Source organism: Melanaphis sacchari, unplaced genomic scaffold, assembly GCF_002803265.2.
Source record: "Melanaphis sacchari strain LSU unplaced genomic scaffold, SCAv2.0 Contig77_pilon_pilon, whole genome shotgun sequence".
NCBI classification, from domain to species: domain Eukaryota; kingdom Metazoa; phylum Arthropoda; class Insecta; order Hemiptera; family Aphididae; genus Melanaphis; species Melanaphis sacchari.
Window position 1 is genome coordinate 1,469,796 of NW_020271547.1, and position 13,012 is coordinate 1,482,807.

Genomic DNA, 13,012 nt, shown 5'->3' on the forward strand with positions numbered 1-13,012 from the left:
AAGTATACTTTTATGAATTATAATTTATAATATTTAATATAATTTCTTATTTTTTTTTCTGTATATTACTTTAATATTATGGATTTATTTAATAAATAAATAAATTAAAAAAGAATTGTATTAATAAAAATCTCCACGAGATATTTTCATTAGCAACGCGTTTGTTCCTTATACTTTTTGTTAAAATACAACAAAATTTATCAATATTTAATACAGACTCACGCTTAACAAACAAAATACTGTACCAGCTATACATAAATGGTAAATAAATCCAAAATTTCTCAACCATGCATCGATTAGTAAGCATGTGCAATTTTAAATAAATCTTGTTTGAAAGAATGCTTTCGTTTTTATTGTTTTTAAGTATAAAGAGCGAATTGGAGATAGCTTGTGTAGAAATCAACGACGGACACGTTTGGAAGAATTTAAATATACCGTCTAAGATCCTTAAGACGTGTTCAATTTGTGATGTTCGAAACGTATTGCCATGGGTTACTATAATCAAGTGTAAGGGTGAGTCCATGACCGTACTACTCATTTACTTTATGTCCATATTTAAATATTTACACTGTAATTTTGTTATTGTTTGTTTATAGAGTGTAAGATGGTTTGTCATCGGAAATGTTTGGCTAAGGTTGATAAGAAAATATGTCCTTTGATCGTTAACCATTACGGAAAAAATTTATCGACGATCTCAAAGTCGAGTATCTATCGAGTTTAGAAATTACTAAATATAGTTATATTGTTGCAATTATTACAATATATGTATGCCCATGAAGTAGCCAAATTTTGATTGCTAATAGTAATTCGTGTGTAAGCAATAATAACGTGGGGAACTATAAAATACCTTTACCTTTGCAATTTTATATTCACCATATTATAGTTCACGTATGGCGCTTGATACTTACCACTTCAGCTATAATAATACAGATTTATAGTGCTGTATTAGTTACATCCTTGATTTTTTTCAGATTTATAAACTTTGATTAAAAAAACTCTTTCACTATAGAGACTTATGAATGAGATTTTTTTTCTAATCGTAATATTAGGCTTAAAAGTATTCATGGTTACCTATTCAAATGGAAAAATCGGAATTTATGCAGATTTCATAAACATACATATGTATTATAATAGATAGGTATAACATATTATGTTATAAAATATAGAGTGTCCTAGCAGAAGCGCACATTTTGAAATAACTCAGCAAGAAACTATCGAAATTTCAAGAAAAAAAAAATTTATTGTAACTATTTAATGATGAAAAATTATGTCGAGTAAATTTCCATCTCTATAATGCTTATCGCGTTTTCAAAATTTGCACTTCTGCTGAGATACCATATATATATATATATATAGGTATAATACCTATGTTAATATTATAACACACTTCTATGAATGTACAATGAAATGAACGAACCATCATCCGTTGTACTAATTACGGGAGAAATTATTGATGACGACGTCGAGGTGGCCATGTACGACTGCGAAAACGGCGGTTGTCATGCTAATAAGTTGGCGTCTGCTTCAAATGCAGCGCACTGTTTGCTCGTCGATCGCCCGCGAAGCAGAAAATCTTCTACCGATCCTAAATACGAATCACCATTTATTTTAGAAGTATAAATGTGTATTTAAAATTATACACTAGGGGCGATTTTTGTAGTGTGATAAACAACAAACATTAATCATTTTGATTTAAAAAAAACATTAATAGTATTAGAAATTGTTTTTTGAAAATTTAAAATACGCACAATCTTACTATTTTCCACTACTTTTGTATTTATCATACTTGCAAATATCTTCTGAAGAAACTTTACTGCAGGAGTTTTAATTTTTAAACAAATATATGGGTGATAAAAAAAGTATAATTTAAAAGAATCTATAATCTGCTAAGATTACATATATTCGTAAGTAAAATATACCTGAAACTTTACAAAAAAACCAAAATAATCATAATTTTTGTAACACTCTTTGATTTAATATCTGTTTAGTATTAACTATAAATATAGATCCACCTTACGTGTGTAAATTAATAATAAATAGGTTTTTAGAATAAAGTCTGTGTAATTAGAATAGTATTTGTGTTTCCAGTTTCGATAAGATGAAGATTTGAATTATGCTGTAGTGATAAAAATAAACAAATATACTTCAGGAAATAAGGTTCATCATATGTTTATGTACACAATTTTAAATTTATCATTTTATTACTTATAACAGTTATAACACTTCCACTTCTATTATAATTTAAATGTTCTGATATTTTCTTAATGAAATATTTATTTATTTATTTTTTTGTTTTTTTAAGCAATTACTTTAATAAGTAGCTAGGTATGCAATAATAATAAATTGGTAAATATTCTTTCTTTAAACCAACAGTGCTATTTTTTAAATAATTTTTCATGCATGAGATTGCACATTAATTTCCTAATATTTAAAATGTATACGCATGCAGTTTGGTATTATATATGTAATTATATAATTTATAATACAAACATCATAATCCAACTAATTAATGTACACTTATACAAGTCAACAGCGTCAAAAAAAAATTAAATTAATCAGTCTTTCAAATTATTTTGTTAAGAAAAATATAAGTATATCTGACTATAAACTACCTATATCTTCCATGTTTCACACAATATAATACTTGGTAACAACATACACAATACACACGTACATGGGCGTAGCTAGGATTTTAATCGGGGGGGAGGGAGGGGTAGTTAATAACCTTTTTTTTTTTTTGCTTTTTCCACATTTTATAGTAAAATTTACACGTTTGGTATAAGAAATAGAATTTAGTTTGAAGCTGCCCCATTCTCGTCCATGCACATGTACATATACACATAAACTATGCAAATCAATAAAATATATTTTATAACTGTATCTGTAAATTAGTATTTTTTAAACTTAACAAATTGTGCACGAGTAATGGAACTATTTATTCCCATCTATTACCTATGAAATAAATTTACTCATTTATTATTCATTTTATATTATTATCATATAATGACATATACAGACTCTCCCATGTTATATAAATAAAAATAATATTGAAAAATTACCAAATACTACATGTGTCTTTTGCAGGATGAAGGTTGATAATGCAAATGTATGGATCATTATTACTTTTAAATAACTCACATCATGTTCCTAAAGAAATGTTACGTTATTTGCAATTATTGAGTATATTTAAAATCTAAATAGCAAGATAAACTAACTGATAGTACAGATGTAAAAAAAATTGATGTCAAGTTCAGTTATTATACGAATAAATACTTATGTAATAATACACTTTGTCATTCGAACTAATTATTAAAATTAATTTAAATCAAATTTATAATGTTTACATATTATGGTGTGTTAGAAGGTTAATTATCTTGTATTGACTGCAGCTAAATTTGTTATGAAATTGTTGTGCTTAAAAATAGAAAACTCATACTGTAAGAAATAGAGCCTTTTTTGTGAATGTAGAATCCAAATTGTGAGTCGGGGAGAACGGAATTTGTCGTTATGCTTGGCAGAATACGTTCTAATAAAAGTCTTTCTAGGATTTTAGCAAAAAAAGGTAATGGACTTATTGGCCGAAAAACGGAGGTGGAGTAAGGAAGTTTATTAGGTTTAGGGACTAGAACAATAATTAAGTATTTCCAAATTATTGGAAAGTAGGAAAGTCTAAGAACAGCGTTGAAAATATGTGTGAGATGAACAATTGCTTTTTTGGATAGAAATCTGGCAACTTCAGCTGTGATAAGATCAAACCCAGAAGATTTATTAAGGGGGTATTTGTCAATAGTATATTTCACTTCATTTTGGGTAAAATGTTTGACAGAGAAGGAAATAGAGCCTAAACATTAATTTTAAATATTTTTAATGATATATATAGGTATAAATGTATAGTACACTATTGAATATGATATAGCATAGTATTAAACACATAATATTTTTCAATAACATACCATAACATACCACTTATAATTATTTTCGTTTCTTTTCAATTTTTATGTACATTTATTATTTATTTATTCTCGATTAGCTTGACTCTTGTATAACAATATGTACTTACTAGCGAGAACATATTTTATGGCTTAATACAAATTAAATATATTATAGACATTTTAATTTTGGTACATAAATACATAATAATATGGTTATTATGGTATTTTTAGTAATTCTGAGCACTATAATTTTGTATAAATATGTAAGAAAAATAATAAACAATATTTGCTTATTCAGGTAAAAAAAATTATACTATGAGCTATGAGAAAATATCTTCCAGAAATTTTTTTTTTTATGATTTTGATTTATGTCGAGGTTAAATCAACTTAATTCTAAATATCTATCAATTACAGCCCACTTGTATAAGTATAAAATTATATTTGGTATTTTGTAATATTATGTATAAATCGTTTACTTAGCGATGAAATATTTATACATGTGAGAAAACAGGTTTTCTAGGTCATGTTCAAGGTTCAATTGAAAATAGAAAGTTTGCAACTAAGTTCGTCCTATTATGATTACAAATCTAGCAAAATCCCTAATTATTATAGCTATATATTTTTTTTAAATAACAATTATCTGTATCTAAAGCATTAAGTAAGCAAAATTAATATATTTGTTAATGTGCAATTTTTGTTTGCATTTTAATAATTTAAAATTTTCAACGGGAAAGAATTGGTATAATATTTTAATCACCTCATTTTTTTTTACATACGAGTAGGTACATGTTTTTGAGTTTCACCTTATTATATTTAACTTGATTTTAAAATCACTAAGCGTGTGATATTTATAACAGAGTTTTATTGTTTTGTATAAATATTAACCAATATTTCATCATGACATAATACCGCTTATCATAGGTTCTGTAGACCATGTCTTATAAAAAAATTGCTTATGTTTCGTTACTAATAAAAAAAAAAAAAATATGACGTCATTATTTAAAAAAAAATATGTATATAAATGTATTAGTATTTTAATATTTCATGATATTATGGACTATACCTAATGGAATTTAATAAATTAATAACTACTTAATCGTTGTAGACAATTATTATATAATATACAGATTTTTAGATGAGAATTCATTTAAATAATTTATATTGATAGTATATATATACAGCGATAATATTATTAAATATATTATATTATAACATTGATAAGTGGTTACATTATGGTTTTGTTATACAAGTGATAAATATCTAATTTTGTTTAAATGAATTGATAATAATAATATAGTGTGTCAATCAAAACAATTTCCATAATATATTCTAATGGATATTTATCTCTAAATAGTTAAATTAAAACTTAAACAATTTATTAATCAATTAATAAAATTGTAAATTATTTAATGATTACAAAAACAGGTTTATTATCATAAGTCTGTAACTCCTTAAAATTTTTTTAAGTGATTAAATATTATTGTATAAATCATTTAGGTATTAAGTACTTAATGTAGACAGATTTTTAAAATTACATATAAATAATTTCACTTTAAACATTAAGTTCATATTGAAACATGATAATATATTATATAATTAATTATAACAAAATAATATAATTAATATATTATTTATACTTTTACAAATTTGTAGTCTTTACTAACTTAGTTAATTTTGGTTTATACGAATATATCCACTAAATATTGTTTTAAGATTTTATTAAAAAATTAAAATGTACGGGGGTATTTTAGCATTTCTCATAAAAAATTTAAGTCAATTTTCAACTACCTGTATAACTTGATTTTTAACGTTTAACAATGAATTATAATTGCTATATTGATTGGCGTATCTCAGTTTTAGTGTACCTTAGTCAACGAGTGAATCGGCGACGGTGTACCTTTCTCTGTAAACTAATTCGACCAAAACGGGCAACCTCTTGTCGTGGTTGAATTATAGTACTTAGTATATTTTCAAAAGTTCAAACTACAGTTTAAACATTCGCACAATTTCAAGGAATAGGTGTGTAAAATTTGGAGCCAATTGGTTCAGTATAGTTTATAAATTTATAAACTGTATTTATTCATGTTTATTGTATATTATACAATTTATAAATAAAAAAGATAAAAGATGATGGATTAAAAATTTTTATACGATAATATCCAGACTATATTTGGTTGAATTTGAAAGTTGTTTTAGATTTTATAGCTAGAACTCTCATTATTATTGTATTTATATTTTACATCTATATACATAAAACTTTAATATAGGAACTACGTTTGTAATTTGTAATCATTAAATTAGTAAAAGTTTGTAGGCATGTTTTACTAATACAATATAAATTATGTTTATATAGTAGTTAATAGTTATGCAATTTTATTGATTTTTTCCATGTTTATTATTGATATTATTTTATATGTTTGTGTAACATTCAAAATTGTATAATAGAAATATGATATCGGACAGGATAATATTATTTATGAAATAATTTTATAGAAATATTGTTGGTATAAACTTCAAATTAAACACTAAACTGAAATAATTTATACAACATTTATGTTATGCAATTATTATTTAAATATTGGAATAATACCAAAAGATTTTTTTATTACATATATGTTAATAGCCAGTATTTAGTAATCTAATAAGTATATGAATTTAAAACGAAGGTTTAACTTTCGATGTTTTGACAACAATTCAAGAATTTCTTTATAGTATACAAATCTTAGTATAATATTATATACATATTTATACATTTTTTATATATTATACAAGTACAGGTTAATCCGTTTAATTAATCAGCATTTAGAAAACTTAGTAATAATATTGTATGTGATTATCTTTGACTTAAGTTGGAGTAATGTTGACTTTTGAGTAAGAATTATTATCTGTGCTTGATTATTTCTGTGTTGCCACATAATCTTGTGAAATTTGTTATTCTATGATATGTATTAATGTTCAAAACGCTAACAATAGTATTGAATATACATTTATACATAATAATTATAACAGATTTAGTTACAGTAAAAGTGATTGTATTTATTTAAAAGTTAATAATAATTGATTAAAGTCTCCAACATTTGTATTTTGCAATTATAGACATTTTTTTAATATTTAAAAACATCTGACGATAAATTTAAAGTTTATCTTAAATAAGTCGTATAGTGCTTATTTATTTTGAAAAATAAAAATGAAAAAATAGCATAATTCACTTGTTAATTACTTACAATTTTCATAAACCAACAAATATTATCTTATAGAAGATCGCACCCCTAAATATATATATTTTCAAACATATGATAATATTAGTGTAAATATACTTTACTAAATTATAAACGTTAATGTATTTTCTTCTTAAATAAAGTATCTCCTGTAAAATATTAATTTCCTTACTACTTATTCTATAGGTATTTAAAGTTTATTCATTAAAATACCATAAAACTATTGTTATAACTAGGGCTCGGAAATTGATGCACTTTGCATTTTTTTTTTTTGGAATTTTTTAGACGATGCTTTCCTGGCCAAAAATCTGTTTCATAATTATGTGAATCTGAATAACTAATTTTTATTTTGCATTTTTCGGCGTTTATTACGTTTTAAGTCATTTTTTGATATTTTTAGGTCATTTTCCCACATTTTTAGTCATTTTTACTGATTTCTAACTAGTCCATTTCAGATTTGCCCCAATCACTTCAGTAGACGCGGAGAGAAGTTTTTCTAAATATAAATATTTATTAACAGATAATCGTCGTTCATTTATTTTCGATAACATAATATAAGTTTAAGTTATACAATGTAATGGTTTTGATTTTTAAATAATTTGTAAGCTTTGATAAATTTATAAAACAAATATTTTTAATTTTTTAATTTTCCTATTTTAAGGACATTTTTGTCATTTTTTGAATTTTATAGTAAATTAGAGTAAAATATTTTAAAAAAAATGTATTTTTTATTAATATAAAACTAATATTTATAATTTTTTAGGTCATTTTTTAGGACATTTTTTTTGTCATTTTTATGTCATATTTGCATTTTTTAGGACATTTTTTTATTGTTTTTAAGGTCATCAACTTTCGAGCCCTAGTTATATCTATTATCATAATATCATTATTTATCTTTTAACATAAATGAAACTGTAAAATGATTACTAAATAATTCATAAGTAATAAACATATGAAAGTAATTTACAAAAAGTTGGTGGTGTCTTCCGATAATTTTTTAAATAAAATAAACTCAATTAAATAAGTAAATAAATTTTAATTTCATATTCTGATGGGAGTAGTGAATGTATTTATGTTAATATAATAATGTGTCTTATTTTATTTTTTTAGAGTAATAACAATGTTTCAATTTTCAACTTCAATATCTTTTCTGTTACGAATCTAGTAGGTATTTTAGTAGCGATGAAAAGTAAAAAATTTCAAGTATTTTTATTAATAATAGTTAACCAAAAAAAAAAAAAAAACAGAAATTTTTGTACAAAACCAGTTTTTTACAAATTTGTTAGTTAATAGTAATTCAAAAATAAATTACAGTGGATATTTGAAATTTCCACTAATTTTTTACCATTTAATCATTTTAATTGTCATACATTGTTCACGGTATAATTTTCAAAGTTTGACTCTTTATTAAAATTTGAAATCTTTGATTTTTTTCCAAGTATAAAAATGTATGTTCGGTAAAAAAGCTTAAAAATGTAAAGCAGAGTTCTCAGAAGTTTTCAATATTAGAATAAAAATAAATTTTAACATAAACCTGTAATAATTGTTTATATGAATTTTAAGTTTAAATTTTTACTAAATTCATCAAACCATACAAATTCGCAAATAATTTTGAAGTTAAAATTATTTTATAGATTCAATTATTATTGATTAGACTTAATAATATAATAAAATTCTTCTTAAGTAGTTAATATATACTGAAAATGAAAAAATGAAATCTCGTATTTTGTATTTAAAAACAACCGGATTTTATATAATATTATCTATTTATATTTTTTCCCGCCACCATTAAAAATAATAATAATGTTAGGATTAGGACATTGGAATGTTTTTTTCCGTTTTTAGTATAAATTCATTCAACCTACCGTATTACTTAAAACATTTCATGTATAGTAATGTACAATATACTAGACTAACTGATCTTCTCCGTTCAGAATTGTTTTTCGTATAAAATAATACATCATTAAATTTAAATTGAACATATCACTTACTGAGACGTAATTGAAATCTACTGCAACACTATCCACTCGCTCGGTTGACTTTTTAATAATAACTTTTATGGGGCTACAACATATTGTATTCGTTATAAACATATTGATGAGTTAGGGGTTGGATAGTTTCCCAAATTGTTTAATAACCAATATAAAATTACTTATATTGCATTTGATATCCTGATATAGTGATACTGTTGTGAGGGCTAAGGTGATTTCGAGTTTTGGTGGTAACTTTATAGACGCGCGCGTGTGAAGACGAATCTGTCTACGGCTTTTAGTGAAGTGAACACTTCGTAACCGCGGTCCATTCTCGAGACCACGGTACTCGTAATCGGGTAACCGCGATATTTTCCTTTCCATTAATTTTATGAAAAAGTTTGTCGACTGTCGTTGTCGTGGCTCTTTAGTCTCTAACGATTGCCGATTGAATTTTTTCGTGTTACTGTTTAATTTTTGATTGAGCTGTAGTTTTCGACGTGCCGACTGAGTATTAACGTTTTTTTTATCAAACCGTTTAGTCGCGTTGTTGTTCGTGAGTGCGTGTGTGTGATAATATAATGGTGTACAGTGCGATGAAATCCCGCCAAACGAATCTCATTAGTCATCACCTATATATCCGGACCGACGAAACCATTTCTCGAGGGTTATTATGTGCAGGGCAGTATGTCAAGGTAAGACTCTTATAATAAGTCACCTATATTATTCATAGTTTCCTAGTAGGGATAAACAATATTTCCTGCGGCTGTTATTTAGAATGTATATTATTATATAGATTTCTAAAATCCAAGTAAAATAGTCACGTAATGCGCTTGCACTGAATGATGATTTTTAGTGTAATGAATAATAATTAATAACTAACTACTTATATTTATAAACATTATAATATTGTATCGTATATTATTATTGTTGTGTACATTGTGTACAACTTATTATTTGTGTAAATATATTTACAAATACATAAACAGTGCTTAGTAAATAAGTATCTATTTAATGACCATAAGTTTAGATAATTAGGTTTTTCTTCGTTTCATTATTAATTTAAGGAGTGTATGGTGTATTATTATAGTAGTACAACATTTTTTTCTAAATAAAAATCACCTTTATTTTAAATGGTTAAATATGAGATTTTTTGTTGACAATTCTAGTTTATTTAAATTAATATTCAAAGGAGTAGTTTCTGAGTTATTAAACTTAATGCATCTACATATTAAAAATAATAAGGATTAATAATAAGTTTTATATCAAATTTAAAATAGATAACAAACTTAGTTTAATGTGTACTTATTAATTATTAATTATTATACACTATGTTACTATACTAGGATAATTTTGACAAACATAAAAAAATGTTACATTATATTAGTATTTTATTTCCAATTGACATTAAGTAAATATCTACTCAACTGTTAAAAATTCCAAAAAATCAAATTTAGAATAAATTTGTAATAAATGGAAAAATAGAAATAAGTATATTTGTTAGTTTAACTATAAAAACATCCACCTAGTCACTTTTACTTTTATTTTTTTTTTAGTTTTTACCATGGTAAACTATGGTAACCATACTTGTTCCGTTTCAAAGAATTATGGCTATTTGTCGATTAATCCTAATTGTAAGAATATAGGAAGCTATGTACTTCCCTTAAGTCTCCGCCTAACTTTTCGTCGTGCTTTCAAAGTGTTTAACACTGATGTTACCATATCTTATCCTTATATTATTGCACTTTTAATTACGCCTCTAATATCTACCGGAACTCAAGAAATCTTAAACAAACATTCTATTACATAAGAATATACAATATTTTCGGAAATGAGTGAGACATAGTTAAAAATCTCGTTATCTCGTTTTCCTAACACTCGACTAGTATTATGAAAATAAAGTTAGCGATTGTAAAATGATTCTTCATTATTTATATCTAGCAAGTCAGAACATTTTCGGATAATGAGAAGATTTACATCGATAATATATATAGTTAAAATATAAATATTAAAAAATCACACACAGCATTGGGCTATCATAACCTTGCGAGAATTGACACATATTACAGTAGTAATAATAAAAAATAACACCTAATAAACATATCGTAATAGATAGCACCGATTACAAATTATGACGATGATGACTATTGGGGGGGTAGCCGGCGAGGACGACGACATCCTCTTGCAGGTGACGGTGGATGCTACGGTCGTGTGTCGATGGAGAGGGGCGGAGCGGGTGCGAGTACGCGAAAGAGAAAATACGATCGTGTCGCGCGACTAGTATACTAGTGGTGATAATTAACGTCGGACCGTCCGCCGCTGACGACGACGACGTGGACAACTACATTTATACCACCCACGCAATCAATTTTTCGAAACAATCATTACGTCTCATTCATCACCGCACGTGTGTCTTTTCGTCCGTTATTCTTTGGATTAAGTCGAAAACTGAGTGTCCTATATTATACCGTTTACGTCTAACACGATCGTCGCGATTATTCTTTAAAGTGTGTAAAAAATATTCACGTGTTTACCTCGAGCGCGTGTGCGGTATTACTTGTTGCCGTAGTTAAACATCATATTATAGCCGCCTCCTAAATAATATAGTACATAGCTGATAGGTGCGCCCATATCGTACGAAAGGGAAAGGACTCAGCAGTAACAACAGTCCGCTTGACGGACAGATCGTGGAATCTTTTGCTTTTCGATTATCATTACTGCTATTTTCGCCACCGGTCGGTACAACGCGTAGGTACATTATAGTTATTATACCCATCCGTAGTGCCGTACAGTGCGACATCCGGGCCGCGACAACATGATGTCACTGTACAGGACCATCAGGGGCACGAATGGCACCCAAAAACGCGTCAGGGACAGGAGGTGAGTCGCTTTAGATTTTTTTTTAATACCATCATAACTGTTAATTATATGATATTTTAGCATTCACGCGAGTTTTAATATAAAATTCGTGTTTACAGCAAGATAGTATCATAAATATACGTATAAATTATGATATAAACGCACGTATCTATAGAGGTATTGAACTTTAAATTTTCAATGTAGATTCCCGTATAGGACAATTATGTGGTTATACATTTTTCTTATAGATACTTCGGACTTTTGCGGACTTAGGTGTTCGTGTACGTATAAGTATTTTACGATTTTGTCGATTACACGCTATATTTCATTATCATAAAGTGCATGTTTTTGAAGTTTTGGAGATTATATTTTTATTTATAAACTATGGTAGGAATATTTTGGAACGAAACTTTTTCATATCGACTATATTATATTAAGAACATTAGAGTTATATAATTAAAATCAGTTTTGACATTTTAACTTTTATAATTTCCACTCGTATTATGCTATAGGTATTTGAAATATATGAAAATAAATATAATGTTTAGGTGTAATCTATGATAGTTGTTGTTTTATTTTGAAATAAAAAAGTTGAACATGTCATATTTTTTTATTGCGTTCAAAATCTCGTAGTAGGCAATATCAGGTATAGTTAGGCAATTTATTTTCCTTATATATGAATGTGCGATCTACAAACGCTTATTCCATACATAGATAGGAATTCTGCCAATTCTAGGTAACTTTTTTTGTACGTATAAACCACGTACTGTTTGTTTTTTATTTTTAAAATTTATAAAGTTGTAAAATTATTTATATGAACATCACTCGTTACATGATTTGTACTATAATATCACGTGCATATTACTCCTAACCATTTTTAGTTTAAGTGAGATTTATTGAAATCGATACGCTTTTCGTATTAAATACTTGTAAGAAAATTTAAAAATCACGATCGTCACAAATGACCGAAACACCGATATCTGATTTTTATAAAAATCAATAGTATTGATACAAAATATAAGACGTTTTTTCT

At 26.1% G+C, this 13,012-nt stretch overlaps 2 protein-coding genes across 3 annotated transcripts in view; both read left to right on the forward strand.

Annotated features, from left to right (window-relative positions):
- Positions 1–258: 258 nt before the first annotated feature.
- Positions 259–1,620, forward strand: LOC112601417. The gene is made up of 4 exons (XM_025349055.1): positions 259–299; positions 365–513; positions 597–706; positions 1,411–1,620. The coding sequence occupies exons 1-4, from the start codon at positions 259–261 to the stop codon at positions 1,618–1,620; spliced, it is 510 nt and encodes a 169-aa protein (XP_025204840.1).
- A 9,798-nt stretch (positions 1,621–11,418) lies between these two features.
- LOC112601368 overlaps positions 11,419–13,012 on the forward strand; it is a 151,091-nt gene continuing 149,497 nt past the window's right edge. For both annotated transcript variants that reach the window (XM_025348962.1, XM_025348963.1), the window contains exon 1: positions 11,419–12,000. In XM_025348962.1, coding sequence (XP_025204747.1) covers positions 11,936–12,000 — 65 coding nt within the window. In that variant the 5' untranslated portion in view covers positions 11,419–11,935. The remainder of the gene's footprint in view (positions 12,001–13,012) is intronic.

Coding starts and splice junctions, on each gene's coding strand:
- LOC112601417 (XM_025349055.1), top strand. CDS start 259: ATGGTAAATAAATCCAAAATTTCTCAACCATGCATCGATTA. Junction 300..364: donor TCTCAACCATGCATCGATTA/GTAAGCATGTGC, acceptor ATTGTTTTTAAG/TATAAAGAGCGAATTGGAGA. Junction 514..596: donor TACTATAATCAAGTGTAAGG/GTGAGTCCATGA, acceptor GTTTGTTTATAG/AGTGTAAGATGGTTTGTCAT.